Below are 27,573 nucleotides of genomic sequence, written 5' to 3' on the forward strand. Positions count from 1 at the left end.
AACTGCATCAGCTCCACCACCACCATCGCCTCGATCTGAAGATTTCCATCAGGTTGTGCTTCCTTCACACCGGGCGCTGGCAACCAGCCCCTGTGGCCTGCGAGCGGCTCAAGAGGCTGGGACATCACTCTGGCCCCGCCGGGCGGACAGGTGGCAAGGCAGGCCAGGGCGGCTGGCAGGCGGCCCGAGCCCGCCTTCCCCGCGGCCCCTCCTCCCGGACGTGCCGGGGCAGCGCGGTGTCCGCCGTGCTCCTGCGGTGCCCGCCGTGCTCCTGCGGTGCCCGCCGTGCTCCTGCGGTGCCCGCCTTGCTCCTGCGGTGCCCGCCGTGCTTCTGCGGTGCCCGCCGTGCTTCTGCGGTGCCGTGGTCGACGGCCGTGTCTCCGCAGCTTTCCCGCCGCCTTCCCGCTGCCGAACGCATCCCCGCTCCGGGAGCAGAGCTATCTCGGCGGCGACTTCCCCGTCTACCAGCGCTCGCCGGTAAATCGGTTTGTGGCGGAGGAGGGTTCGACACGCTTGCGGTACGGGGAGCCCCGAGGCCGGCGTCGTGCCAGGCTTGTGAAGACCCCACCCGAGTGACCATGTCTCCCGGTCGCAGCTGGTGGCCAGTGTGCTTGGTGGTGACCATCTGCGGGATGGCTGGACCTGCCCTGGGTGCAGAGTGCTCCGCGCAGAAGATGGAGAACAGTATTATCGATATCAACTTATCTCTGCCTAGAGGCGTCAGGGGCGCGGAGCCGCTGCACGCCCCAAGCCCGGCGGCTTGCGTTCACGCCTGCTGCTCGGGGGAAAAGTTCTCAGGTAACCGGTTTCGCTTTGGTCTTTTAGTACGTATGAACACTTGGAAATTGCCTCTGAAGTTTGGGCTCGCACAGTACTCAAGCGGAAGGGACAAAGCTGTTAGAGCTCTGTCTCCGGCACAGAAATACTCATTTAGCCTTTCATTCACGCTGTGACTGTTACCAGCGTGGGATTGCTATCCTGTTTGGCCAAGGGGGATGTTCGATCTTAATGCAAGATCGTACAGAGCTCAGGACAATGGTTGCAGCAAAGAAACAGTGGCCGTTTTAAGTGTCAAAACCTCTCAGATCCCCAAAGTCTTAAGGCACCTAAGCTGTACATAGTAGTAGCACTGCAAAGTGATATTTTGTGCTACGTTTCATTTTGGCAAAAAGTACAAGTGCTTACCTTTCTCTGAGACTGCTGGTTTGCACTAGGAGGTAGGGCATCAAGTAGAAATTACACTGGTAAAAGATGACCCCCCAAGCATCAACAAGCCCAACCTGGGATGCGATTAGGAGTATAAACAATTCCCTTCCCCATGAGGATATCAAGGAGGTTCTCAGATTTACCAGGATTTGTAAGCAATACATTATTATGTAAAGTGGTGCTGGTATGGTGGGGATGAGGGATTAGAGTCGTTATTTCCCTGAGCTCATCTGTGCAGGAAGAGGAAGGTGTGACCCTTTGTATACTGGCCCTGAGCCATTCTTTTGCACTCCTGGGCTGATTTCCTGTGGGAATGTAACGTGCTAGTAGTTTTCCTCTTACTCACACGAGGAACAAATAATTTAACAAACTAAGGCTCATTATCAAGGTGCCATAAAGTTCTCATTGCTGAAACTTGTATTTGTCGTGTTTTGCAGGAGACAAAAAGTGTAATCTATTGATTTTTGATGCTCGAAGGACAAGCACGCAGCCAAACTGTTACCTGTTTTACTGCCCTAGTACAGAGGCTTGTCCTATGAAACCTGCAACAGGACTCGTCAGCTACAAGATAACTAGAGGTAAATGAGAGCGAGAGCCATCAATCCCCACACTAAATGACTTTTGCACCTCTGAGTTTGCAGTGGTAACTAGAAAATGTCTGGGGCTTGTGTTTTTAGCAGCACTGTAATTTGAAAATGCTGCTCTTCTGTTTTGGAGAAGATAGATGGGAAGGTGTGTGGTGAGCTCCTGTGTGGGCATAGCTTCCCAGCTGGAGTAACATCCTGACCCTGCTAACTGATGGAAACATCACAGTATCATCAGGGTTGGAAGAGACCTCACAGATCATCAAGCCCAACCCTTTACCACAGAGCTCAAGGCTAGACCATGGCACCAAGTGCCACGTCCAATCCTGCCTTGAACAGCCCCAGGGACGGCGACTCCACCACCTCCCCGGGCAGCCCATTCCAGTGTCCAATGACTCTCTCAGTGAAGAACTTTCTCCTCACCTCCAGCCTAAATTTCCCCTGGCGCAGCCTGAGGCTGTGTCCTCTCGTTCTGGTGCTGGCCACCTGAGAGAAGAGAGCAACCTCCTCCTGGCCACAACCACCCCTCAGGTAGTTGTAGACAGCAATAAGATCACCCCTGAGCCTCCTCTTCTCCAGGCTAAACAATCCCAGCTCCCTCAGCCTCTCCTCGTAGGGCTGTGCTCAAGGCCTCTCACCAGCCTTGTTGCCCTTCTCTGGACACGCTCAAGCATCTCAATGTCCCTCCTAAACTGGGGGGCCCAGAACTGAACACAGTCCTCAAGGTGTGGTCTAACCAATGCAGAGTACAGGGGCAGAATGACTTCCCTTGGGAAAAAAAAACCCATTCCCGGGTTCCAGTTGTAAAGAGTTCTTGCTAAGAAGGAAGTAACATTTCTGGGTTCTGCTGTTCATGTACTTTTGCCTTCTCCACCCCACTAAGATACCCAGGTTCTACCAAGTATGCTCAAGAGGTGTTTAGTTTGTTTTTTAAGAGAGATAACCTGAAGTTTGTTTTCTAATGAAGATTAGTGGCTTGGATGTATCAGCTGCACCACTTATGTTTTTTAATATCTTTTTAAAGGTTGACTTATGAAGTGTCTATGTACTTTCTTACCAACAAGCATATCTAACCTCATACCCCAGCTCTACCTCACATGTGACAGTCTGGGGCAACTGCATTTGGGAACTTGTAGTCTAAGCTGGAGACAGAGTACTAGAAAATCTATCTTTGGTACAGAAAATGTGGAGCAGAGTTAGTTAATGCAGGCAGGTATGCTAATTAATTGGTGCTGCAGAGCAGCAGTCATACTTCTGTACAGGACTTCTCATCCCTGGGCTCCCTCTACCCATCCTTTAAGTGTTACCTGCATGCTCCATGCTTTTCTAGCTGCTTCCAGGTGAGCAAGCTGAGAATGATGATGTAGCATGCTGCAAGTGCTTTGTAGCTTCACACTATCCCACCATGTAAGAGTTTACAGTTGAGAAGGAACAACTCCAGTTCCCTCAGCTTATCCTAATGGCAGAGGTGCTTCAGCCCTTGGATTATCTTTGTGACCCTCCTCTGGACTCGCCCCAACAGCTATGTCTTTCTCATGCTGGACACACCAGAGCTGGACACGTATGAGTACAAAACAATTGGACTGGGATGATTGTTCTGCACAGGTAAACTCTGTGAGAAGCTGCAGTCTGATGTGTCCAGGCTGGAGGCTGACAGGTCTTATGCCCCAGACAGAATTTCCTAAGTCATTCTATGTATTCCAAAGAAAGGGAAGTTATGGTGCCTTAATTTCATTAGTCATTGCATTCTGCATACCCCTTAGATCTGGAATGTTTCCAGAGAAGGGCCATGAGGATGATCAGAAGGCTGGAGCACCTCTCTTATGAGGACAGACTGAGAGAGCTGGGGCTGTTTGTTCTGGAGAGGAGAAAGCTCTGAGGAGACCTTATTGTGGCCTTCCAGTATCTGAAGGGGGCCTACGAGAAAGGTGGTGACAGAGTTTTTAGGGTGTCAGGTAGTGACAGGACTAGGGGCAATGGAGCAAAACTAGAAGTGGGTAGATTCAGATTGGATGTTAGGAGGAAGTTCTTCACCACGAGGGTGGTGACACACTAGAACAGGTTGCCCAGGGAGGTGGTACAAACGTCATTCCTTGAAGTTTTTAAGGTCAGGCTGGATGTGGCTCTGAGCAACCTGATGTAGTGTGAGGTGTCCCTGCCTATGGCAGGGTGGTTGGAGCTAGATGATCCTTAAGGGCTCTTCCAGCCCTGACAATTCTGTGATTATCTCTTACTAAGAAGCACAAATACAGTAAGCCTGTGCTAATCAGAAATAAACAATGAAATACTGCCGTTGTCTTCCTGTTCCCAGACACTCCTGTCCCAGAGGATCCATCCTTCAAAAGTGAGTATTTCTCTTCAGATGGGCATTCTTTGTCTTCGGATGTTGGAGCCTTTATACCTCCTGGCCAGCCTGGCCACCAGAATCCTGCTGTTGCTGTCTTTCATCATGAATCAGAACTCCAGAACCACATGGGCAAGCAGTTAGACCACAGCCAATTTCGCACGGTTCTTCCTCAGTCTCAAAGGGCAAAGCATCTTGAGCGCTTAGACCCTATTCCAAGGCAGAACTTGCCACCAAATATGTCTTCTGCTGTTCCAATTGGAACCCTCTTTGATTTGTTCCCTACCACTCAGTCTAGATCTCCTGAACTCAGCAGTACTGCTCCTGCTCCTCTGCCCACAAGTGCCACTCAACTGCAATCTCGTACAACATCTCTGCCTACTGATGATCCTAAATCTACTGCTCTCACCACCACCAGAGCTACCTTTGTACCTACTGGGACCACTGAAGCTAAGCCTGGTCTCCCAGCCACCCACATTGCTGTTACTCATGTTCTTCTTTCCAGTCCCACAACTACTTCTTTTATAACCAAGCAGGTCACCACAAATTCCAGATCTGCTACTGCCCTGTCAGGGCGAAAAACTTCAGCCATCCCTGCTGAGCCAACAGTTGTATTTTTCAACCATACCAGTCATGCTCCTCTCCTCCCTTCAGATTTCACTCTGTCTACTAAAGATTCCCTCACATCTTCCCAAAACAACCCTGAGCGTTATGACCCATCTGACTCAGAAAGCTACCTGCTAGAGAGTATTCTGAGAAGGAAAGGTGTTATTCAGCTGGGAGAAGAAAGCAGCCTTATAGCAGCTTTGCTTTTTGGGGTGATATTCTTATTGCTAGTTATTGTACTGACAGGGAAGAAAATGTATGAATCTCTTCAGAAGAGTCATTATACCAGGTTGGATTACTTGATCAATGGAATGTATGCTGATGTGTGATGGGGGGAGAGAACAATATTGTGAGGAGCAATTGGTGGTTTTTTTTGAGGGGACCACTCTGAAACCTAACTGTAGTTACTGAAATCTCAGCAGAGGATCGATTTGTTTTCTGGCTGCTAGTGGGAAAGCAACAGATGGCTTTGGTAGGACAGAGAACTGCTGTTTCTGCTCTCAACTATGATGCCTGTGCTTTTTGATTTATGACTAAATCCTGAAAATAAACACTCAAATCCAAGTTAAACCAAGAAGGCCTTATATTTCGGGGGGAAAAGCATTTAAAGAGCTTGGTCTGGTACTGTGATGAGAGCAGTGGAATAGAAGCTTACCTCATAAACTGAGTACCTGCGCAGCATGGTTCCATGGTTCTGTGATTCCAGATGCCATCATGACAGCTAATGGCAGGAGAAATGCTGAGAACAAGCCCTGAAACTTCCCTAAATGTTTCTGCTGTAATTAATCTGTTGGAGACAGATAGGTGGCAATAACTGATATAGTATGGTACAGCAAAGATAGATTTAAGAGCAGGCAGGCAGACATATCTTGGAGTCATTCAGAGCCCTCTAATATGTAGTGAGCATGGTGAATGGCAAAAGTAAAGCAAAGAGCTGCATGAGTACTATGACTAAGTGGGTGAGGATGCCAAGCTGAGTGGCCATTTACAATTTTTGAGTGAAACAACTTGAAATGTTGTTTACATTTATTTTTTTGCTTGAGCAAAGAAAAGCAGGTATTAGGCAGGTATACTGAAACATTTCTCTTGCTATGCCATTTGTCTTTTTGGATGACAAAGAAAGAAAGGATCTTTAGGTGACCAGTCTGGATCTTTCTGGAGGGCTACTTCCAAGCTGTGCTTGAGCACTAGAGGGCAACAACAGTTTATGAAATAGGAGTGACACATTGTGAGGATGGTAATTGAAAAATGTGTTAATTAGCTCAGGTTTTAACTTTGCAGTCAATGGCTGTTTCACCACAAAAATGTTTTATAGAAAAGCTGGTTTCTTTATTGGGAAATTCTGGGTGGAAGATTATATAAACAGACCTTAAAAACTTCTCATGCAATCAGATAGCTGTAAGAGCAACAAAATTAAGCATGTTTTCTTCTCTGTTTTAATAACCATGGAATGGGTTGGTTGGTTTGTGTTAGAAGGGACCTCCAAAGGTCATCTAATCTAACACCTCTGCCCTCAGCAGGGACATCCTCCACTAGATCAGGTTGCTCAAAGAATTACAGAGCCTGACCTAGAATACCCCCAGGGATGGGGCCTCAACTACCTCCCTGGGCAACCTGTTGCAGTGTTCCATCATCCTTGTGGTAAAGAACTTGATCCTAACATCCGGTTTGAATCTTCTCTCATTTCAAATCACTGCCTTTTGTCCTGTCACTGCAGGTCTCTGCAAACAGCCTCTCTGTAGCTTTCTTGGAGGCCCCTTCAGGTACCGGAAGGTCGCTGTTGAGTTTCCCCAGAGCCTTCTCTTCTCCACACTGAAAAACCCCAGCATCTTCAGCCTGTTACTGTAACAGAGATGCTCCGGTCCCCTGATCAGCTTTGTGGCCCTTCTCTGGACCTTTTCCATCATTATTACTCAGACATAGACATTGCCAGTTAACAGAGCAGGAGAGGGAGATTTCCCATCATCATTCATGCAGCTGTGATCCATACATATATACATTTCTCAGTCTTATATATGAGTCTGAACATTTCTCAGTCTTATATATGAGTCTGAACAATGCTCTTGTGTTCTGAAACAGAAAGGAAAGAGACTGTAAAAATCCATCTAGTTATGCTTTTCAGCACTGCTTTACCTAAAATATCTGTGCACTCCTGTTTTCCCATTTCTATCTACCACACAGGAACTGGATCATTAGCCATCATGCTATGATGACAACCTGTGCACTTGGGGTGGCTCTTTCTGAAAGTAACCAGTTATGTTATGGTTCAAGGTCAAAACTTGATTGACTTTAATCACCTAGAGAGTGTAATAAATGCTATAGCTGCTTGTTTTCATGATGCTTTATAGTGCTGAGCAAACATAAGGTGTGCAGATATAGGCTGTCATGAACAAAACTGTTTGATGATATTGTACAGTAAGGGAAAGAGTAACCCCAGATTTTATAACCACTGCAAGCAATCATGAAGAAAATTGCAGATCTATTTGAGAGGTATGAGAAGAGTGCATAAGTCCTTGCCTCAATGGGCTGCAGACTGTCTTCAAACAGTGCTTCAGTGTACTGTAAGGCTAGGAAATGCTGATACTTGGGATTTATTCAAGTACATTGCTAACCAACAACTAAACCAACAACCCAACCAAACAAGAATAATTGCATGAGAAGACATCTGCAAAATTGAATCTCATTTCCCTTCCTCCTACCACCTTGGTGGATTTGGATCTGATTCTACCACCACACTGTATGCTGACACAAGCACGGAGTCTTAAGTGTCATTACAGCAGTCAACAATTTCCACCTAGGATCCCTTCAAGTAGAGGAACTATACTTTGTGCTCTGTTATACTCCTGAAATCTGTCTAGACTGCTGGGCCCTTCCTATGCATTACTCATTCTCACATATAGTTAACACACTTCTCTACTTCTCTGTTCATTAATCATTATGGGGTAGCTGCATCTCGTCATCATTTCATAAGGGTGTTTAGCAATAGGACAAGGGGGAATGGTTTGAAGCTGAGGGAGAGCAGGGTTAGACTGGATCTTAGGAAGAAGTTTTTCAGTACAAGGGTTGTGAGACTCTGGAATAGGCTGTCCAGGTAGAGTGTGTTTGCCTCCTTCCTGGGGGTGTTAAAGGCCAGGTTAGATGAGGCCTTAAGCAGCCAAGTCTAGTTAAGAGGCATTCCTCCCCATGGTGGGGAGGTTAGAGTAGATGAGCTCTGAGGTCCCTTCCAATCTAAGCCATTCTAAGATTTCAAAGGCTTGCACATCTCTTCAGAAATGTACATGCTGTTCCTAGATGCTTTTCCAGCCTCTTCATAAGTACATCCCCTGCAGGATGGGAATATATTGAAATTTTCTCTTCATCTTTGGGAAGCCTACTCTCAATTTCACAGTCCAATTTTGGTTGTTTTTTTTTCTTGTAGGTGTCTACATTTCTTGATGATGTCAATGTGTAAAGCATAAAACTACTACTCTTTGTGTTTGGTAGGAATTATAAACAATAAATAAATGTATTTTTATGTTTCATTCCAACTGTACTGGATCACAGTTTCCTGTATATTGGCTTATTTCATGAAAAAATCAACCTAGGGTTGAGCATTAACTTCTCTTCTGTTACTCTCTTACTCCTCTCCTTCCAATCTATAAAGTGTCATTGTCTTAAGTGACAAAAGTTTTGGTTTGCCATGTCCAAGGAGTTCTGATCCATCTTCTTGTTTTGCTTTATTTTTAACAGAAAACAAAAGACTCCTCATTCTGACACCACTGAGGAATAGACATCACATAATGTATACCCTCTCTATTTCCTCAATGTGATAGTTTGGGTGTTACCTCCCCCCCACACACACTTTTGGAAATCACCCAGACTAGACACAGCCTGCTCTGGAAATTGAATGAAGCTTATATTTACAGCTTAGCTCAATATACAAGCAGATAGTTACAGTATATACATAAACATAAAAGATAAAAGGTAATACAGAAACACAACAGCCCTCCCAGAAACCTGAGTCCCCAGGAGGGGCTCTCAACCACCCCTTCACCTTCCCCCTACCCCTCTCAACCTTATCCCAGTCCCTAGGAAGAATGGGGGTTTGGCCAGAGGGTTAGGAAGCAAAGTGGATTAGTAAAAAAAAAAATGGAGGGTGAGGTTAGAAGAGAGATGCAGCTCCAAGCTTGCCAGCAGCAGAAGTGAGAGTGGATATCTATGCTTTTTATTTCTTGTTCTTATACCTCTCAGCAAGCTTATGAGGGAAGTAGACATCACCATTGTTTTCCTTTCACAGCCTGTAATCTAGTTCTTCTCACCAAAACATTCTAGCAAGGCTCAAACTAGCACACTCAAAGAAATTTAACAAGCTGTTAAAACAACTTCAAGATAGTGTAGGTTAGATTGGCTAAACCAGAGGAATGTTTAGAAACATTTGCTGATAGGAGCAGTCACTCTGAAAACCACAAAGGTGGTTCTTAAAATTCTAGGCTGGTAAGGATGGCTCTATAAGGTGTAAGTACTTTAAATGTGCTTTGGTACCTGCACTGCCAGAAAAGGATCTGAGTTGTAGATGGCTGTCCAGAAGCCACTGAGGGCAGCACCAGGTTTTCTGTGTCCCACTTCCACTGAATGAAGGATGTGATCAAAGGTGTGGACTTTGATACTGTGATTTCTGCAACTTCTCTCAGCATTGCCCAGATGGACAATTTGCAAAACGTTCAAGCATTTCTTCTTGTGGTCCCTTCTAACCCTGACTGATTCTGTGGTTCTAATGCTAACATAGAAAACCCCTAAGACACTTTCCCTATAGACTTGCCTGCTGTTTACTTAGTTTCCAAGCAAGTTTTTTCTGGGTTTATGAGCTTTTTTCCCCTTATCCCTAAATCCAAGCTCCATTGACACTACCCAAGTACGTGAGGAAAGAGATGATCCCTTTACTTCTGTGGCTGTGCACTGCTCTGTCTTCACTCTTGCAACTCCCATTGCTATCAGTGGGAGGTCCTCCAGCACATGGCTTATGGCTAGAAGTGGAGTCCTCCCACTTAGTGGTTCCTAACTTTCCAAAACAATTGCCTTATGAGAGGACTTCTCAGCCCAGAGGTAACATTCCTGAAAGAATCCAAATCCAAAGACTTCTCCCAGCTGCTTCTGATTAGTTAACTATAGCAATGTTGTCCTCATTTTGTTTCAGGGCACAAAATAAGGAGTTCAAATGTTTTTTCCACCATGTGATAACTCAGGCAGTGTTTCTAGAAAGACTCCAGATTTGACAGATGCTCTGTGTTGCCTTTGTGGAGCACTCCATTTTAGCAGGGGTAAGAAATAATTTGCTTGTGAGGTATAGTTTGAAACAAGTGAGAACAGCTCACGCTATGCTGCTCACTACTAAACCTTAACAAGATACATGTGTGGCTCTCGATACACAAAGCTGCAGCCTGTTCACATAAATGTTGAAAAGGTTGGTAGACTTTGAAAAGTGAAGTCTATCCACCTGCCGTGGCTAGCAGAGAGAGTGTAAGCTTTCCCAGAAATACATTGGAGATCCCATCCCAAGGGTGAGTTTGAAAGTAGATCAAATCCTTGTTATCAGTACAGGCTGGGGGGTGAGATAATAGAAAGCAGCCCTTCAGAAAAGGACTTGGGAGTTTTGGTGGATGAAAAGCTGAACTGAGCCAACAGTGCACTTGCAGCCCAGAAAGGCAATGGCATCCTGGGCTGTATCAAAAGCAGTGTGGCAAACAGAGAGAGGGGATTCTGCCACTTTGCTGTGGTAAGACCTCACCTGCAGTGCTGCGTCCAGCTCTGAAGCTCTCAACACGGGAAGGACATAGACCTGATGGAGTGAGTCCACAAGAGGGCCACCAAAATGATCAGTAGGCTGGAGCACCTCTGCTATTTGGACAGGCTGAGGGACCTGGAGTTGTTTAGCCTGGAGAAGAAAAGGCTCTGGAGAGACCTAATATTGGGAGCAAAAACTAAACAACTGGTTTATATGATGCTCTGAAAACACTTTTTTTCCCTCCTACCTTTAAGTGGTTTGGGTCTGTGGCTCCCATTCTTTTTTTTAACATGGGGACTAGAACCCTGTTTGACATACTGAATCCCTGCTTTACTGCCACAGTGCATCACAGGGTGCACATAACCTCACTCATGTTTTCTCCAGGTAAAGTGCTGGGATTCCTAAAACACAGGTGGAAGATAGATTTCTAAATCACCATTTCTCTCAACAGAGCTTACTTCTCTCTCTCTCTCTCTCTCTCTTTTTTTTTGTTTGGGAAAAACAGCATTTTAAATGTATTGTTCAAAGAAAAGATTTCTTAATATGCCCAGATTAAACGGGGATTTTGTTCTCTGTAAGCTCTTCGCAGATCATTCTAAAGGTATTAGATTTTTCACAATTGTAGTAAGGAAAAAAATTAGTAGAAGTTGCATTAACTGCAAAGCTCTGACAGTGAAAAAGGCATTGGAAGGAGCTTTATGAGTCAGGGCTATTCAGACACAATTCCCTGTCTTTTATTCAAAGATCCATGTGACCAAATACCATCTTTGTGTGTTTGACTGGGGAGGGGGTGGAAGAAGGAAGGATGAGGAATGGATTGCATAGCCTCACTCTAATCACTATTTTTTCTTGAGAGGAGAAAATAGAATCTAATTATTCTCAAATGGAATGTGAAGAACGCTCAATAATATCTCTCTAGCCGGCACAACACACGTGTGTGGGGAGTGGGTCTGTCTGTCTCTGTGCTCTCCTTTGTCACTCACCTACACTTAGTCGCTATCAGGACTGGAAGAGTCTTTATCAAAATCCACACTGTAAGAAAATTATTCAAAGAAATAATGGAGATGGAAAGTCACCAAATGAGACTTCAGCCATATATAATTGCCTCTTCCATCCCTTCAACACATGAAGAGTGAGTTATGGGCCATAAGGCACAGAAACCTTTATATAGAAAGCCAGTGCAAGCTTAAGGACCCACATTCATCCCTGTTCTCACAAGCAATGGACTCAATGGGATACACTTTAGCTAATGGCCAGGGTGAATGTGTGCCCAGGTTTTAGCTGTCCTGTGCCTGCATTTCAAGCGCCTTTTGTTGAAGGACAGGTGGCTGCATCATTCCCTGCACTTAATGCTGCTGCGAGTGGATAGTGGGGTGGTGGGGAGAATTTGGCACTTCAGCCATTCCCTCCAGGCCTTATAGCTTTAATGCAAAGACCACACTTTTAATAAACCAGAAATTAACTGACTACATTACTGGCAAGGCCTATTATAAAGTGGATAGACTGCAGAATCAGCCACTGTCAATTATCTAGGGATTTCATTAGCTGAGAGGTGAGCAAGAACTAATTAAATCTATTATCTGTACTGTTGATTAGTTGATGTAAAAATTAAATTAAAAGAAAGGTACTGATTTTGTCCTTTAGGTTACTTGTTCAAGAGAGATGTTGTGCTCTAGGCCATTCACAAAACATGTTATGATTCTGGGACTAGGGACTTCCATATGTCCTGCGTGCTACCTTTTCAGGCCTTGAAACACACTTCCCTTAGTGAAAGATAAAGTTTGTAGAACAGAGTACAGGCAGTAGTCCTGAACTGTCAGAGGCATTGATTTTTCTCTGAGAAATCCTGAAAAATGGTAATCCAATGAAATCCTCACCAAGAATATGCCTCTGTCCTTGTTTTTAATTACTACCCAGAAAGCAATTAAGAGGTCTGCATCAAAAGCAGCATGGACAGAAGATGGACATAGGGGATTCTGCCACTTGTGAGACCTGGAGTGCTGTGTCCAGCTCTGGAGACCTCAATGCAGGAAGCACATGGACCTGATGGTGTGGGTCCAGAAGAGGGCCATGAAAATGATCAGGGGGCTGGAGCACCTCTGCTACAAGGACAGGCTGAGGGAGCTGAGGTGGTTCAGCCTGGAGAAGAGAAGGCTCCAGGGAGACCTCAGAGCAACCTGACAGTACCTGAAGGAGACTACAAGAAGGCTGCAGAGGAACTGTTTGCAGAGGCCTGCAGTGACAGGATGAGGGCAATGGTTTGAAATGAGAGCAGAGCAGATTTAGATTGGATGTGAGGAACAAGATCTTTAGCATGAGGATGGTGGAACACTGCAACAGGCTGTCCAGCGAGGTAGTCGAGGCCCTATCTCTGGAGATTCTCAAGGTGAGGCTGGACAAGGCTCTGAGCAACCTGACTGAGTGGAGGATGTCCCTGCTGAGGGCAGGGTTGTTGGAGTAGATGACATTTGGAGGTCCCTTCCAATCCAAACCATTCTGTGATTCTAAGAATAATAATCTTCCTCCCAGAGTTTGAACTGAAGAGGACTGAGTCTCTTTGGTTGTCATAACCTGCATTTCCACAGTACAGCAGAGTAACCCAGAACTGGCTCTTTCCCATGCACAGATGGTGTGCCATACTGTTTACATTGCATAAAGACTGCACATTCTTATAGGAAAGATTGGTAATTGCTGTGACACAAGGACTTACCTTTCTAGACCATAGGCATAAATTCTAGTCATGAATCCCTGTGACTAAAGAAGCAGAAGCAAATGTACAACACTCGAGCAGTAACTAATTTTTAAACTTCAAAAGCTGCAGTGCAAAGCAGGATTGTTAAACATTATGGATGCATGTTGCAAAATGCTGAACTTCATGAAAGGGGGTTGAAAAGGAAATATTCTTAAGTTGTTGTTGCTTAGAAGGCACGCACGTTATGGTTGATAGAGACCAGATGCTGCCTGGGTTTTGAAAGATTGGGCAAACTAAAGCAAAATAAGTGTTTTGGTGTCTGTCTGAAATGTGAGCTCTTTTAAAAGGATGCTTTTGCTGCATTGACCTAGCATTGAAATGCTTGACAAATGTTAGAACTGCATCTTTCTCAAATGACATTTCTGTAATTTGACTTTGAAATGGAACCATGGCCAAATATTCCTAAGCTAGGTCTTGGACTTGCCCTGTGGTCTGGTTGGCAGCGCCAAATTAAAGTCAGAATCTTGCACGGCTCACACTAAAACCACAACTGCTGAAGAAAGGTATCCTCATGCAGTGCTGTTTTCTACTCCCTGGGAGATGGAAGAGGAGAAAAGGTGTAGTAGGTAGACAGCCTGACATTTGATGCACCATCGGCAGGGGCCCAAACACTCCTCCAAAGGTGTAAAGAAAATGCCCAAGCCTTTCAGGTCTTCTTATTTCATATTTCCCTTGGGGATATTGCCAGGTTCCTGTTGGATTCACTTGCCTATATGGGCTGCCAAACTCCTTCTCCTCTGTGAAGTTTTTGTTGTAAGGCTTTTTTTTAGACACAAAGAAACTCAGTTGTTGTCCTGGGCACCAGGCAGCCACTGCTGGGAGAGGAGATGGGAAAGAATGGGTATTATACAGTGAGGAGCAAGGTACTGCTGAAACATGGGGAGAAGAGGCGGTTCTGTGTGTGTAAAAAAGGAGCTAGCCTTGAGCTCTGTGGTAAAGGGTTGGACTTGATGATCTGTGAGGTCTCTTCCAACCCTGATGATACTGTGATACTGTGATGTTTGATGGGGAAATTGCTACAAAAGTACCAGGAGTGCTAGTTTTTGCTGTGGTTTGACTGGCTGGGGAGCCCTGCAAACAGTCACTGCAAAACAAGTAAGGGCTCATGACCTGGAGAAAATTTCTGGGATAGAGACATGAATATCAGCCTAAAGAAATCTTCTCATAAGCTGCCTATCTCCTAGGGAAAAGCTGCATTTCACAGGGCACGGGAGTAAAAGCAGAGGGATCAGTTATGTCTACTTGTTACTGAACTGAGCAGAAGAGATGATCCAGCAGTCTGTTCATGGGAGAAGGAATACCATGGTGAACACATTACACTCTTGGAATAGCATAAACTTTGTCAAGCACATCCATCACATTTCTTAGAGATGACCTTGCTTGGGGGAGGAGTTGGATGAAGCATTTTATCTACAAACTGTACGACCTAGGCAAAGTGGCAAGGTGATGATGCCACAAGTCAGGGTGTCCTGTTTTACCTGCACAATTACTGTAATAGGCTTCATTGGTGAAGTCATCACTGCATCACATCCCATATCCCAAGCTACTGTGCTGCAGACGTTCGTGCTGGGGGCAAGAGAGGACTTGAGCTCAAGTTTCAGTATGAAACCTTGTCCCTTTTGAAGTTGGTGAGAATTTTGCCATTGCCTTCAGAGGGACCAGGATTTCACCACACCATGTCCCTTAATTCTTGCTGAGACATTCAGTGAGAGAGCTAATTACGATAGTGGCTTCTGTGATGTGGGCAGCCACAAATTCATTTGCTAAGCAGCCATCTTCTCCTAACAGCTTTTGCTCCTTAGGGACTTTGGTCTCACTCCTACAAAAGATCACATTGGCTCCACTGCAACTTGGGGCACAGTTCAGAGACAGAATGACTTTGCTATTTGTTGCTGGTTTCAGGAGATCCAGCTGCCATCCCTTGTTCTCCTGTGGGCTGACAAGACTGCTTGTGAGCTGGGCCACCAACCAAACCAGGAAATCAACCTGAATATAAACAAAGTACATCCCATGACAGCTCTCTTGGCCTTGAGCTATCATCTCAGTCTGGAGGTCAGGGTAAGGCTTCTTAGCAGGTTTCTCTGCAGATGGAGCCTCACATTGGATTAGTCCCAGCAAATCAAGCTTTCTCTTCCTAAAGTTCATTACAGTAACTGCAAGCAACAAGGGAAGCTTCTTACTAAAGCAAAGGAGACATTCCTTCTTCATTCCCATCGACTTTAAGCTCAAATAAATGAACACAATCATCTCAGAAAAACCCTGTCCCTTGGAGACTTTTCTCTGTGTGGTAATCATGCCTCCTATTTCACTCTGCCATTCAGTTCTACATGTATGAACTAGAAGGAAAGCTGAGAAGCAGTGAGGATGGGCTTGGTCTTGAAACCTAAGCATTGAAGGAGAAGAGTTCAAAAAAGGCTACGTGGGCTAGAATAGAGGAGTACTGTGTCTATGCAGGCTGTGGGGGAAAAGGGCTAGGCTGAGAGAGGTGAAGCCAACATTCACTAAATGGATATAGGGAAATCTAAGCAGGAAATGAAAAGGTTGGAATTAGAGAAATGGTGAGATGCACCAGTGTGAGCAGTGACAGCATATCATGTCTGAAAGCTAAAAACAAACGAGTCAGCCCAGACAGCAGGGAAGACATCTTTAAGATTAAGGGCAGTAATCAGATAGGGAGTCAGTCTCCCAAGGTAGATGGTCAAGATACTGGAGTTCTGCCAGTAAATGCAGGTGTGGTGTGAGAGGGAACTGCATGTAGAGAAATGTTCTGTGATGCAGGGATTCAATGAGGTTTTCCTCAGCTGTGCACTGAGTGATTAAGATACAAAGAGTTTCATTACAAATCTGCCATACTTCCCAAGAGGTTAATCACAGATTGTGCAACATTATGGCTGTGCACTACAAGTGAAACCCCCTCCACACACACCACTTTTTCTCCTCTGATTCCCATCAAGGAGTGAAAATACACATAAAGCTGTGCTCCTTCTGCCCGCTCCTGCAAAATCTAGTGGTGAAAACAAGGGGTAGATGCAGGTTAACTACTATCTGGGTGTACTTTTGCACGGGAAGCCATTCCCCTCCTCTATCTCTGTGGGTCTTGCTGGTGTTTGCTAATTCTCCCAGCTGACAGTGCAAGAGTGGATGAGGCAATTTCATCCTACAGTCAAGGACAGAGTTTTGTAATGGAGACCTGGCCTCAGGCAGGTATTGCTGTTCAGTCACATTATTTACATTTTCAAAATGTTTGGGGTTTTTTCTTCATCCTCGAAGGTTGCAAATAGACTTCATAAAAACGCTCTGGGGTTTTGTTTTTTTTTTCCCCATTAAAGACGAGTCTGATATTATTATCATACGAATCCAGGAGCCTTATGTTAAGAGTCAGTCTACAGTGCCCAGGCCTTTAATCTGACCCAGATGTTGTCTCCTACTGTAATCACAAGAAAAACCTATGGAAATGTATGTTCAGCAGATACAAAACCAAACATTTCTGTGTCTAATAATCCTGAAAATTATACACAGCCCTGAATGTAAGGATGTCAAATTTTGCTTTGAATTGTTCTCCCTTAGACCATGACCCTACCAACCAGCTGCCACACTCTCTGAGGGAGGCAGAAATTAGTGAAAACCCTTTAAATTCATTGTAGGAATTCCAAAGTAGACTTTCTAATCTATAGGAAATGCAAGAAAGCTACATTTTGTATCACTTCTAGGAATGGTGGTGGTGGGGAACAGGCAAGGCAAGAAGTTTTTTTTTCAAGTGAGAGTATATTACAAAATCATCACAGTATCATCAGGGTTGGAAGAGACCTCACAGATCATCAAGTCCAACCCCTTACCACAATTCTCAAGGCTACACCATGGCACCAAGTGCCACGTCCAACCTTGCCTTGAACAGCCCCAGGGACGGCGACTCCACCACCTCCCCGGGCAGCCCATTCCAGTGTCCAATGACTCTCTCAGTGAAGAACTTTCTCCTCACCTCCAGCCTAAATTTCCCCATGCGCAGCCTGAGGCTGTGTCCTCTCGTTCTGGTGCTGGCCACCTGAGAGAAGAGAGCAACCTCCTCCTGGCCACAACCACCCCTCAGGTAGTTGTAGACAGCAATAAGGTCACCCCTGAGCCTCCTCTTCTCCAGGCTAACCAATCCCAGCTCCCTCAGCCTCTCCTCGTAGGGCTTGTGCTCGAGGCCTCTCACCAGCCTCGTCGCCCTTCTCTGGACATGCTCAAGCATCTCAACGTCCCTCCTAAACTGGGGGGCCCAGAACTGAACACAATACTCAAGGTGTGGTCTGACCAGTGCAGAGTACAGGGGCAGAATGACCTCCCTGCTCCTGCTGACCACACCATTCCTGATGCAGGCCAGGATGCCACTGGCTTTCTTGGCCACCTGGGCACACTGCTGGCTCATGTTCAGGTGGGTATCAATCAGCACCCCCAAATCCCTCTCTGTCTGGCTGCTCTCCAGCCACTCCGACCCCAGCCTGTATCTCTGCATGGGGTTGTTGTGGCCAAAGTGCAGCACCCTGCACTTGGAGCTATTGAATGCCATCCCCTTGGACTCTGCCCATCTGTCCAGGCGGTCAAGGTCCCGCTGCAGAGCCCTTCTGCCTTCCAACTCAATCACATCTGCCCCCAGCTTAGTGTCATCTGCAAACTTGCTGATGACTGACTCGATGCCCTCATCCAGATCATCTATGAAGATGTTAAAGAGGATGGGGCCCAGCACAGATCCCTGAGGGACACCACTAGTGACAGCCACCAGCTGGATGTGGCACCATTCACCACCACTCTCTGGGTCCGGCCCTCCAGCCAGTTCCTAACCCAGCACAGAGTGTTGCCATCCAAGCCCTGGGCTGACAGCTTAGGCAGCAGTTTGCTGTGGGGGACAGTGTCAAAGGCCTTGCTGAAGTCCAGATAGAGCACATCATAACTTCTTCAGAGCAAAAAAAGAGTCCTGACATAGACACAAATGGGGGGTGGGGGGGGGAAGTAAGTTTTATTTAAACAGCACAGTGGTCACTCGTTTTCATGTACACCTATGCTTCGAGCAGTACCAACTCAGCTCACTGCATTTAGTTTAGCTTGGGCACTACATTTAGTTTAGGTTGGGCAAAACCCCCAAGTCACTCCCAGAAATGAAGAGAAATAAATCACTCCTCACTCCATCAGGCAAGCAGCAAGCCCTGCGGACAGGGAACGCTCTGCGACAGGTCAACGTTACAGCTCTCCAACCTCCACAATGAGGTTATTAATTGTAATGCCATTTTACCATATTGGTTTGTTTTGGTTTCCCTCTCCAGCGACACGCTTCTGCTCCGGTTCCCGCTCTCCCCTCCGTTTTGTTTCTAAGTCAATCGTCGGGCCGGCCCAGACCCATAAAGATTTACCCGGCACTGTGCCCCTGCTGCTGGTCTGAGCGCGGGCCCGAGGGACCGCCGCAGCTCGCCTCGAAGGCGCAAACGAGTCCCTCCCGGAGAGCCAGCAGAATGACAGGCAATGCCGCACGACGGAGCTGGTGACTCCGAGGCGCCCTACGCCCCGACCGAGCGCCCACCGCTCGCACCTGCACCGCGCTCGGCCGCTAGCTTTGTGCCGCTGCCCTCTACGGCCGCAGCTGCTCTGTGGCAGAAACTAGTTCCGTCCCTCTCCAGCCGATGTTGCTCCGCGCTTCGTATCACAGGCAACGGAAAGGGTAGGAAAGTAGTCCCGCTGGAATGCGAGAGAGGCGGCCGTTCTCCGCCGCGTTCCTCACCCTACCCCTAGGCGGGCACCTCGGGGGATGCTACGAGCCCACCCGCTCACTTCCTTGCCAGCCGTCCGGCTCCACCGCGCTGCAGACTCCGCGGGGCTTTTGTCAGGCACGGGGCGGACGGGCGCGTGTGCGAGACCGCTCCTGTGAGAGGCTGCCCCCGCCCCTCCGCCCGCCCGCTCCCTCCCTCACGGCAGAGGTGCCGGGGGGGCGGGCACTGCTCCGGGAGCCAGGAGCCGGCCGGGCGCGGCGCGGGGAGGCGGAGGCGAGGCTGGGCCGGGGGTGGAGGAGGAGGAGGAGTATATCCCTGCGCCTGTGCGCGCCCGGTGCAGGCGAAGGCCGGACGAGCCAGCGGAGGGGCGGGTGGGGGACCGGCTGAGGTGGTTGTGGTGTGGCGGCAGCGGCCGGAATGGAGGGCAGCGCTAGCTCCCGTGGCGGCATAGTGGGGCAAGTGGCCTGTTAGGAGCCGGCGAGGGGGAAAAAAAAATCCCGTGGCCGCCCTTCCCCGCATTCACCTCCTCCCTCGCCTTCTCCGCCGCCTTCCCCGCCCGCTTGGAAGCATGAACTGGCAGTGGAGGTGCTGCTCCTCGCCGCCGCCTCCCCGCCGGTGAGAGCGAGGAGGGAAGGAAGATGGGGGCCGTCCTGCGCAGCCTACTTGCCTGCAGTTTTTGTTCCCTGATGAGAGGTGAGCGGGAGGGGCAGGGGGGAAAAGTTGCAGGGTTGGTGGCGAGGGGCCATGTTTGGGCGTGCGGGAGGGGAGAGGCCTGGCTGCCGGCAGGGCGCGGGGCCCGGCGCGGGGGCAGCTCTCGCCCAGCCGCCGCGGCGGCCACCCGGGCTCCCGAGCAACTTCCCAGGAGTCCCGGCCCGGCCCGGCAGCCCCAGCCGTGCTTGAGAGCAGCTCGTCCTGCCAGTGGACACCGGCCGCTTCGCTCGCCACTCCATTGTTGTTTTCAAGTTGTGGTTGGGTTTTTTTTTCCCCTTTCTTTCCCTTTATTTCATTTTTAAAAATGTAATTTATGGAAGGTAAAAAACTTCACGCTTCTCATAAGCCGTACACGTCCTCTGCTCCCCTCCCCCCCGCTTCTCCGCACCCCCAGAGTTGACCGTAGGGCAGGAGCTCTGCCATGCTGGTGTCAGTCTGATACCGCTGGGACTCGGCTCCTGTCGTATCCCCACTGAGAGTGCGATCTCATCCTGCCGGCTGCGAGGGGGGAGAGCGCGGAGGCTCACGTATTTAACGGGGAGGTGTTGGGGGGAGAGTGGTGGAAAGTGCCCGGGACCTGGCGTTTCACTGAAACCCCCCGAAGTGAGCGTGCGGGATTGGGAGGGAAGGAATGAAGGCTCCCTCTCAGCTGTGCTGGCTTTGCGCTGGGACTCCAGAGAAGTTTGTGCTTCTGTGATGAAACTGCCATGGATGTTCGTGCAGTTTTCAGTCGGCAGTTGAATGCCTTACAAGGGGATGTCACTTAAAGTAGCTGAGATTTTTATTCTAGTTTCCCTCTCCAACAAAATTTCTTGTGTGATAGGGCACAACTGGCAAGAAAAGAGAGGGCTTCAAAATTGTTTTAGTGTTGTAAACTTTACTACAGTAACTATTTATCAGTATTCAGACTTTCCAGGAAGAGATCACCTGTGGTATTTACATCTATCATTTTACTGTTTACTAGTATTTTTTATGCTTGATGAAGGCAGAGATTAATTACTAACAGTTAATCAATCACACTTCGATTTAGAGAATTATTCAACAGTGCTGTGAGCAAAGCTATTTAGAGTAAAGGTAGTTTAGGTCAAAGTGACTGCTTTATCTCCAGCTGCTTAGTAATCTGGAAAAGAAAAAAAATTCCTTTCCTCCATATTTTGTTTTTTTCCCTATGCATCTGTTTGCCATATTGTATCCTGTTTCCAAAGATACAAGTATGTTTATTTCCATGAGCTGTGTAACGTTTCATGCTCCTATTGTGGTGGCTAAATCCCAGTTTTCAGAAGTTGAGTTGGGTCTCGAGTGTAGGGAGAAACTGTTACCCATAAGTTCATTTCACTAAGCAGCAATCATACAAGTTCTTAATAAACCATTTGTTTGGCACTGTCTTGCTGTTCAGATTAGGAGACAGTGGAAATCACTGGCCTATATAATGTCACATAATATCCTCACTGTCATTTCTTCAGGTTAATCTTGAAATAGAGACCCGTCTTTTTACTGATTTTTTTGGTATGCCTGATGATGTTTAAAAGGACACGCTGAAAAAAACATTTAGTTCCTAAGCCATCCAGACAGTCATTTGTTTTCTGTTCTTTTGGTCTGTTTCTGAGGACAGCATTTTTCTTCTTTCATGCTCATGTGCTCCTGCTGTTTGATCATCTACCTGAAGCCATAATCTTCTGTTTGTGACGTGAGGGTAATTTTCTTACTGGTTGATTGTTACCTTTGGATAAACAGCAGGAACAGCTGAACTCAGAAGAAACAAAAATCAAATTTTAACACATGCATCCTCCCTAATAAAAAACATCTATGTGAGTGGGATTGGTTCACATAAGGTGTGTTGAGTTCAGAAGAGGTGTCAGCAGTTCCTTAATGAGGCAGAGGAAGAGGCAGTGTCAGCATGAGTATAAATGAGTTTATACATGAAAGTCGAGGTAAAGTTATGAAGTTCACTGTTGGCTTTGTGAATTCAGTGCTGTGAAGGATGCCAAGCCAACAATTTTGGAGACTGAGATGCAGAAAATGTGACAGTGTCTGTGGATTGCAGCATCCTCCCTACTTGCAAAACTAGCCTCCCCGTTCCGTTTGACTTGAAAAAAGCCTATGGACTCAGCTTTACAGCAGCTGAACTGAAACTGATAGTCTGAGGTACTTATGGTAGGTACATGCATGGATTTGGCAAGGAACAAAACTGGTAACCGTAAGCTCAGTGCCACGTAAACTAATGACTTTAAGTACTAGACTAGCAAGAAATGGATGCACAGGACAAGGCACCTTTCAAAGTCATCCAAGGACTGTGATAAACTAGATCCTGCTGACATTTTCAGGGCAGATATTTGGATTTCTAATACGGCAGCTTGCTGTGGAGGTTTTGTCATTTGGGGTTAGCTTTTTTTCTTTCTTATTTTTATAAATATTCTGACTGTTAGAGGAGAGGAGTCACTTTTCTCCTTCTCTGGAAGCTTTCAAAGCCAATCTGGACAAGTTCCTGTGTAGCCTGCCCTAGGTGATCCAGTTTGGCAGGGAGGTTGGACCCGATGATCTCTGGAGGTCTCTTCCAACCCCTATCATTCTAAGATTTTGCAACAGTCTGTTGCAAACAGTTTGTTTTTTGCAACAGTCACAGTGTTCTCTCTTGACCCTTGGTTTGACCTGGGGGATTGCGATTTCTTCTCTTTAACCATCAGCCGTGCTTACTGAAGCTGATTCCTAGAGGTGTGAGATAGAGCTGCTGCATGTCAGATTTGTCATATTCTTCATGACATCTGTGAAACCAGTTGGGGTCTTACAGAGAAGTGTTGAACTGCAATTTCAGCTTTTTAATAAGTGATAGCTCTTCTTCTGCAAGTATTTGTGGCTTAATTTTCATGCAGAAAGAACTCTCCAGTCAGAATGCAATCGCTACTTTGTGTTCGTTTTAAACCCTGAGCATGCAGACAGTGCAGAAGGCTCTTGCTTGAATTGGAGTCTTACAAGTGATGTTTGTGCACCTGAATGTTGCAGGTCTTTGTGCTGAAGGTCAGTTAGTGAAGAAAGGTAGTTTAGCGATGGATATTTTAACACACTACCACCCTGTGAGGCATTCTTAAGAGGGTTTGGTTTAGTCTGTTTTTACTGTTTTAATATTGTTGATATTGCATTTGGTTTTAATTTGCTATTATTTGTGTTTGATAAACATAATCTTTGCTTGGTTTTATCTTTTTTTGTAATGTAGTTTAAAAGAGCATAGTGTTCAGGACTTGCTATGCTGTGACTGAAGGTGTTTGCATATATTTTTCTAATAGAAGTTAGAAAAAGGGACAAGGAATAGGCTTTTGACTTCAGAAGCACCCACACTGGAGACAAAGTGTGGTATTTCAGCTGGAGCTACATTTTGGATCTCTTCACCTAGGATTGTACAATACTTAGGCTTTGAGGATGAGACTTGGAAAATATTTTTTTTTAATCATCATGGTCCATTTCTTTAGGCAAGCTTCAATCAGTTGTATTCTAGTCATGTTTTTTCATTGTATGATTCCTCACAAATCAGTGTGCCTTTGTCTGCTGTGATTTTCAATGCGTTTTCTTCTTTCATCTCTCTATAGAGCACTCTGAAATTAGCGTGATCTAAGGTGTTACAAAATCCACCATTACTTTAATAGTTTTTGCAATTGCATCTCTGTGATACAGTTCACTTATCATCAGATTGCTTTACCTTCTCTCTAAAACTGAAAAAGTTGATACTTGGAAAGTCTGGAATGTTTTTACGGTGTCTTGGAGGTAAGGTGAAGCAGCATCTTTGGCAAGGTGCACTGAAGATATGGGGAAGTTCTGGGTGTGTGGATGAAGCTGGGTTTATCTTGTCAGAATTGTATGCCAGTGTGGGGCGTCTGGTCTCTTTCAGCAGCAGTTATTTAAAGAGAGTCAGGTATAAAGCTTTGTTTAGGTTTTGCACCAATACTGGTGAGAAGGGCATTAACCATGTTTCCTTTTTCCTGAGTTAACTGATTACATGTCTATTGCCTGAGGTCCGGGTAAGGGAGGAATTTGTCTAGAAGCTGTAGAATGGGTAGAGGAGCTTTTTGCAGGAAGATAGGTCAGGATCTGGAGCATAGCAGCCTTTTAAACTCTCTATCTTTGGTAGCTGGAAAAGATCTGATTACTTTTGACATCTGTAATCCACCCTTATAGTGATGTCGCATCTTGAAAAGTGCCATCTTGAAAAAGATCTACTGCAGTGCAAGTAATAAAAGATCTACTTTATAGCTCAAATACTTTTTTTTTTCCTTCTGAGGGAATGGGGTAGGGGAAAAAAAAACCCAGAAACAGATCTCAGTTTCTCATTTGTCACCATTCATCTCCTCTGGCAGCCAGTCTGCAGACTTAAAGACAATTCTTTGTCCCCAACATATTTAACCTATGAAATTTCTTATGAAATGCAAAATATTTGGTTTGCTTTGTTAGTGGTTTCCTCAAAAGAGTCCCCTAATTTTTACTGTAGGGAGGGATAGGTGTTTTTATTGAGTGGCACCAGAAATGCAGTTGTTACCAAAGCTCCTGCTTCTGTTTGAGCTGGTGGCTTTGCTGTGCCATGAAGCATGCCTAGCTCCTCTCCTATTTCTCCTGTGGGAAACTACCACAGCTCAGACCACTCACCTAAAAGAGTTTTGGTTAAGGTTAGTAAACTGCACATGGCTGGTGAGGTTCTTTGCTGTCACCTACTTTGATGGCATGTGGAGGCAGTTTATCACAGTATCAACAAGGTTGGAAAAGACCTCACAGATCATCAAGTCCAACCCTTTACCACAGAGCTCAAGGCTAGACCATGGCACCAAGTGCCACGTCCAATCTTGCCTTGAACAGCCCCAGGGACAGCGACTCCACCACCTCCCCGGGCATCCCATTCCAGTGTCCAATGACTCTCTCAGTGAAGAACTTTCTCCTCACCTCCAGCCTAAATTTCCCCTGGCGCAGCCTGAGGCTGTGTCCTCTTGTTCTGGTGCTGGCCACCTGAGAGAAGAGAGCAACCTCCTCCTGGCCACAACCACCCCTCAGGTAGTTGTAGACAGCAATAAGGTCACCCCTGAGCCTCCTCTTCTCCAGGCTAACCAATCCCAGCTCCCTCAGCCTCTCCTCGTAGGGCTGTGCTCAAGGCCTCTCACCAGCCTCGTCGCCCTTCTCTGGACACGCTCAAGCATCTCAATGTCCCTCCTAAACTGGGGGGCCCAGAACTGAACACAGTACTCAAGGTGTGGTCTAACCAGTGCAGAGTACAGGGGCAGAATGACCTCCCTGCTTCTGCTGGCCACACCATTCCTGATGCAGGCCAGGATGCCACTGGCTCTCTTGGCCACCTAGGCACACTGCTGGCTCATGTTCAGGAGTGTATCAATCAGCACCCCCAGATCCCTCTCTGTCTGGCCGCTCTCCAGCCACTCCGACCCCAGCCTGTATCTCTGCATGAGGTTGATGTGGCCAAAGTGCAGCACCCTGCACTTGGAGCTATTGAACCCCATCCCATTGGACTCTGCCCATCTGTCCAGGCGGTCAAGGTCCCGCTGCAGAGCCCTTCTGCCCTCCAACCCAGCCACATCTGCTCCCAGCTTGGTGTCATCTGCAAACTTGCTGATGACTGACTCCATGCCCTCATCCAGATCATCTATGAAGATGTTAAAGAGGATGAGGCCCAGCACTGACCCCTGAGGGGCACTCCTAGTGAAGGCAGTTGTTGCCAGTGAAGCAGAGTTTATGTCAATGAGGAATTCCCCACAGATGGACTTTTACTTGTAAGAGATACACGTTGCTTAGAAAGACATGGGGGAGTACAGTTGGCTTACACACTTCTGGGATGGTCTACTCACATCCATAGTAAGCAGCTGGCATTGCCCACTTAAAAGTTGAGCCCTTGAACCAAGGGCAATTGTTGGTATGTGGGCTTCAGGTTTAGAATGAACAATCAGTGAGAACTTTGACTTGTTCTGTGCCAAGCATTTTGTAGTGATGGCTCTTTTGGACAGTAATTGCTGTTCAGTGGAAGAAATGCATTCTCTGATAATAACCTTGATTTTTTTTTTTTTTCCCAACTTCTGCTTCACTTGTGTAGTTTCAGACTGCTTGCAAACTTACAGAACACACGGTGCTCTGAACAAAGAAGCTGTGTCATGCTTCTGTGGCATCATGGATTGTACATAAATGCTCGGTATTGACACACTGGCTGTTAAGTAACTTTTTCCTGTTTATCTATTTGGCAGGCAAGCTGACAGAGAGAGCTCTCAGTAAGCTCTCTAGATATTGTAGTTTATAAGTATTTATGACAAAAGATTGGCAATGTGAGCATGCTTGACTCTTCTCAAGGTGGACAAAACAGTGTGAACATGGTGATGGTGCTTACAGTAGAAGTGAGCTTGTCACTTCCTCCTTTTCCATTTGTTATCCTATGAAATGGTCATGAAAACAGAGTGGGGGTTTTGTCTCTTTGTGAGGGGGGCTGTGCTATGAATCTTTCTCTGTCAGTGTCACTGGCACAGTTCTCTACCAGTTTTGAAACTGAGTCAAATCTAGCAGTCCCTGAATGGAATGGGAATCCTGTAATACTTTTTTTCCATATCCTCTGTAATGCACTTTTGAGAACATGCCATTTGAAGTGCAGTTTCAAAGAAGCAATGATTTAGTGAGTAATACTTTGTTTCCTTTGCAAAATGTTGTAAACTCTTTGGAGAAAGAAGCATGTCAGTTTAAAAGATGGAATGCTTTTGGAACTTCATTATTTATACAGAAAGAACAATAAGGAGATGTTTTTAATATAAACAGACATGGAAAATGGCAGCATCCATACGGATTTTTAAAGTATCTTGTTACAGGATCACATTACCTAAATAGAATTACTCCCTCATGATATAATTAATGTGGTAGAAATGGGATTATAGTTTTAATTGTGTTTATGAAGGCCATGTGTGAGCTCTTGATGTCAGATTTGAGATGGAAAATCTTAGTCAACTAGCTATATAATTTTGATTCATCAAAAATTGTTTTCCGTCTCTGATACCAAAATGTTAATTTTCTCCTTGTATTTTTCCTCTTACTCTTCCCCTTCCCTCCCCACAGGGTTTGCAGAAGAAAAACAGTTCACAATGCTTTGGTTTCGTTTTTTTAAAGAAACATTTGTTTATACCTCCAGAACTCCTCATTATTTAGCATTCTACTCTGTTGTCAAAGAGTTCAGAGTTCAGGCTTCTAGAACGTGACTGATGTATTTGCTTGCATTCTGAAAGCTAAAGGAACATGTAAGGTAACAGATTAGTAAGGTGGAGTAGAAATTCAGACTTTCCCCCCTTTGTTGTTCTTTCAAAGTAGTGAGTAAAACTCTTGTATTCATAATGTTTTAATCAAAATGGTAACACTTTGAAAATCTCTGAATCATCTCATCCACACAGGGATTAATAGAGTAGGGATATTAGGAATAATAGAAGAGTAGAAATATGCAAACCTGGTAGTGACTCTTATTGTGGCCATTTAGAAAATGCACTGGTGTTCTGCCAACTCAGAAAGTTAATTGGGGCTTGTGATGGTTTGGGGGTTACCCCTCCCCCCCACACTTTTGAATTTGCCCCAGCTAACTCAGACGGACCCTGGGAATATAGATGAAGCAATTTATTTACAGCTAGCAGAATTTACAAGCAGCTATTTACAATATATACAGTTATATACAATTATATACAGAAATATACAAAGGATAAACAATACAGAAGCACAACTCCCCTCCCAGAAACCTGAGTCCCCAGGAGGGGCTCTCAAACCACCCCAACACCTCCCCCCGGCCCTCTCAACCTTACCCCAGTTCTCAGGAAGAAAAGAGGTGCAGCCAAGAGGTTAGGGAGCAAGGTTAGTAGGAG

General features: G+C 46.1%; 2 protein-coding genes across 4 annotated transcripts in view; both read left to right on the forward strand.

The window, feature by feature from the left end:
• The first annotated feature begins 369 nt into the window (after positions 1-369).
• MANSC1 (MANSC domain containing 1) lies at positions 370-6,768 on the forward strand. Its single transcript, XM_064142905.1, has 3 exons — positions 370-798; positions 1,644-1,784; positions 4,102-6,768. Exons 1-3 carry the CDS (start codon positions 579-581, stop codon positions 5,067-5,069), a joined length of 1,329 nt encoding a protein of 442 aa, XP_063998975.1. The 5' UTR covers positions 370-578; the 3' UTR covers positions 5,070-6,768.
• Positions 6,769-19,132: 12,364 nt separating this feature from the next.
• Positions 19,133-27,573, forward strand: part of LRP6 (LDL receptor related protein 6) — a 143,060-nt gene continuing 134,619 nt past the window's right edge. For all 3 annotated transcript variants that reach the window (XM_064142295.1, XM_064142297.1, XM_064142296.1), the window contains exon 1: positions 19,133-19,687. In XM_064142295.1, the coding sequence (XP_063998365.1) occupies positions 19,633-19,687 (55 nt within the window). In that variant the 5' untranslated portion in view covers positions 19,133-19,632. The remainder of the gene's footprint in view (positions 19,688-27,573) is intronic.

Source organism: Pogoniulus pusillus, chromosome 4 (assembly GCF_015220805.1).
Source record: "Pogoniulus pusillus isolate bPogPus1 chromosome 4, bPogPus1.pri, whole genome shotgun sequence".
Taxonomy (NCBI): domain Eukaryota; kingdom Metazoa; phylum Chordata; class Aves; order Piciformes; family Lybiidae; genus Pogoniulus; species Pogoniulus pusillus.

Coding starts and splice junctions, on each gene's coding strand:
- MANSC1 (XM_064142905.1), top strand. CDS start 579: ATGTCTCCCGGTCGCAGCTGGTGGCCAGTGTGCTTGGTGGTGACCATC. Junction 799..1,643: donor CTCGGGGGAAAAGTTCTCAG/GTAACCGGTTTC, acceptor CGTGTTTTGCAG/GAGACAAAAAGTGTAATCTA. Junction 1,785..4,101: donor CAGCTACAAGATAACTAGAG/GTAAATGAGAGC, acceptor TCCTGTTCCCAG/ACACTCCTGTCCCAGAGGAT.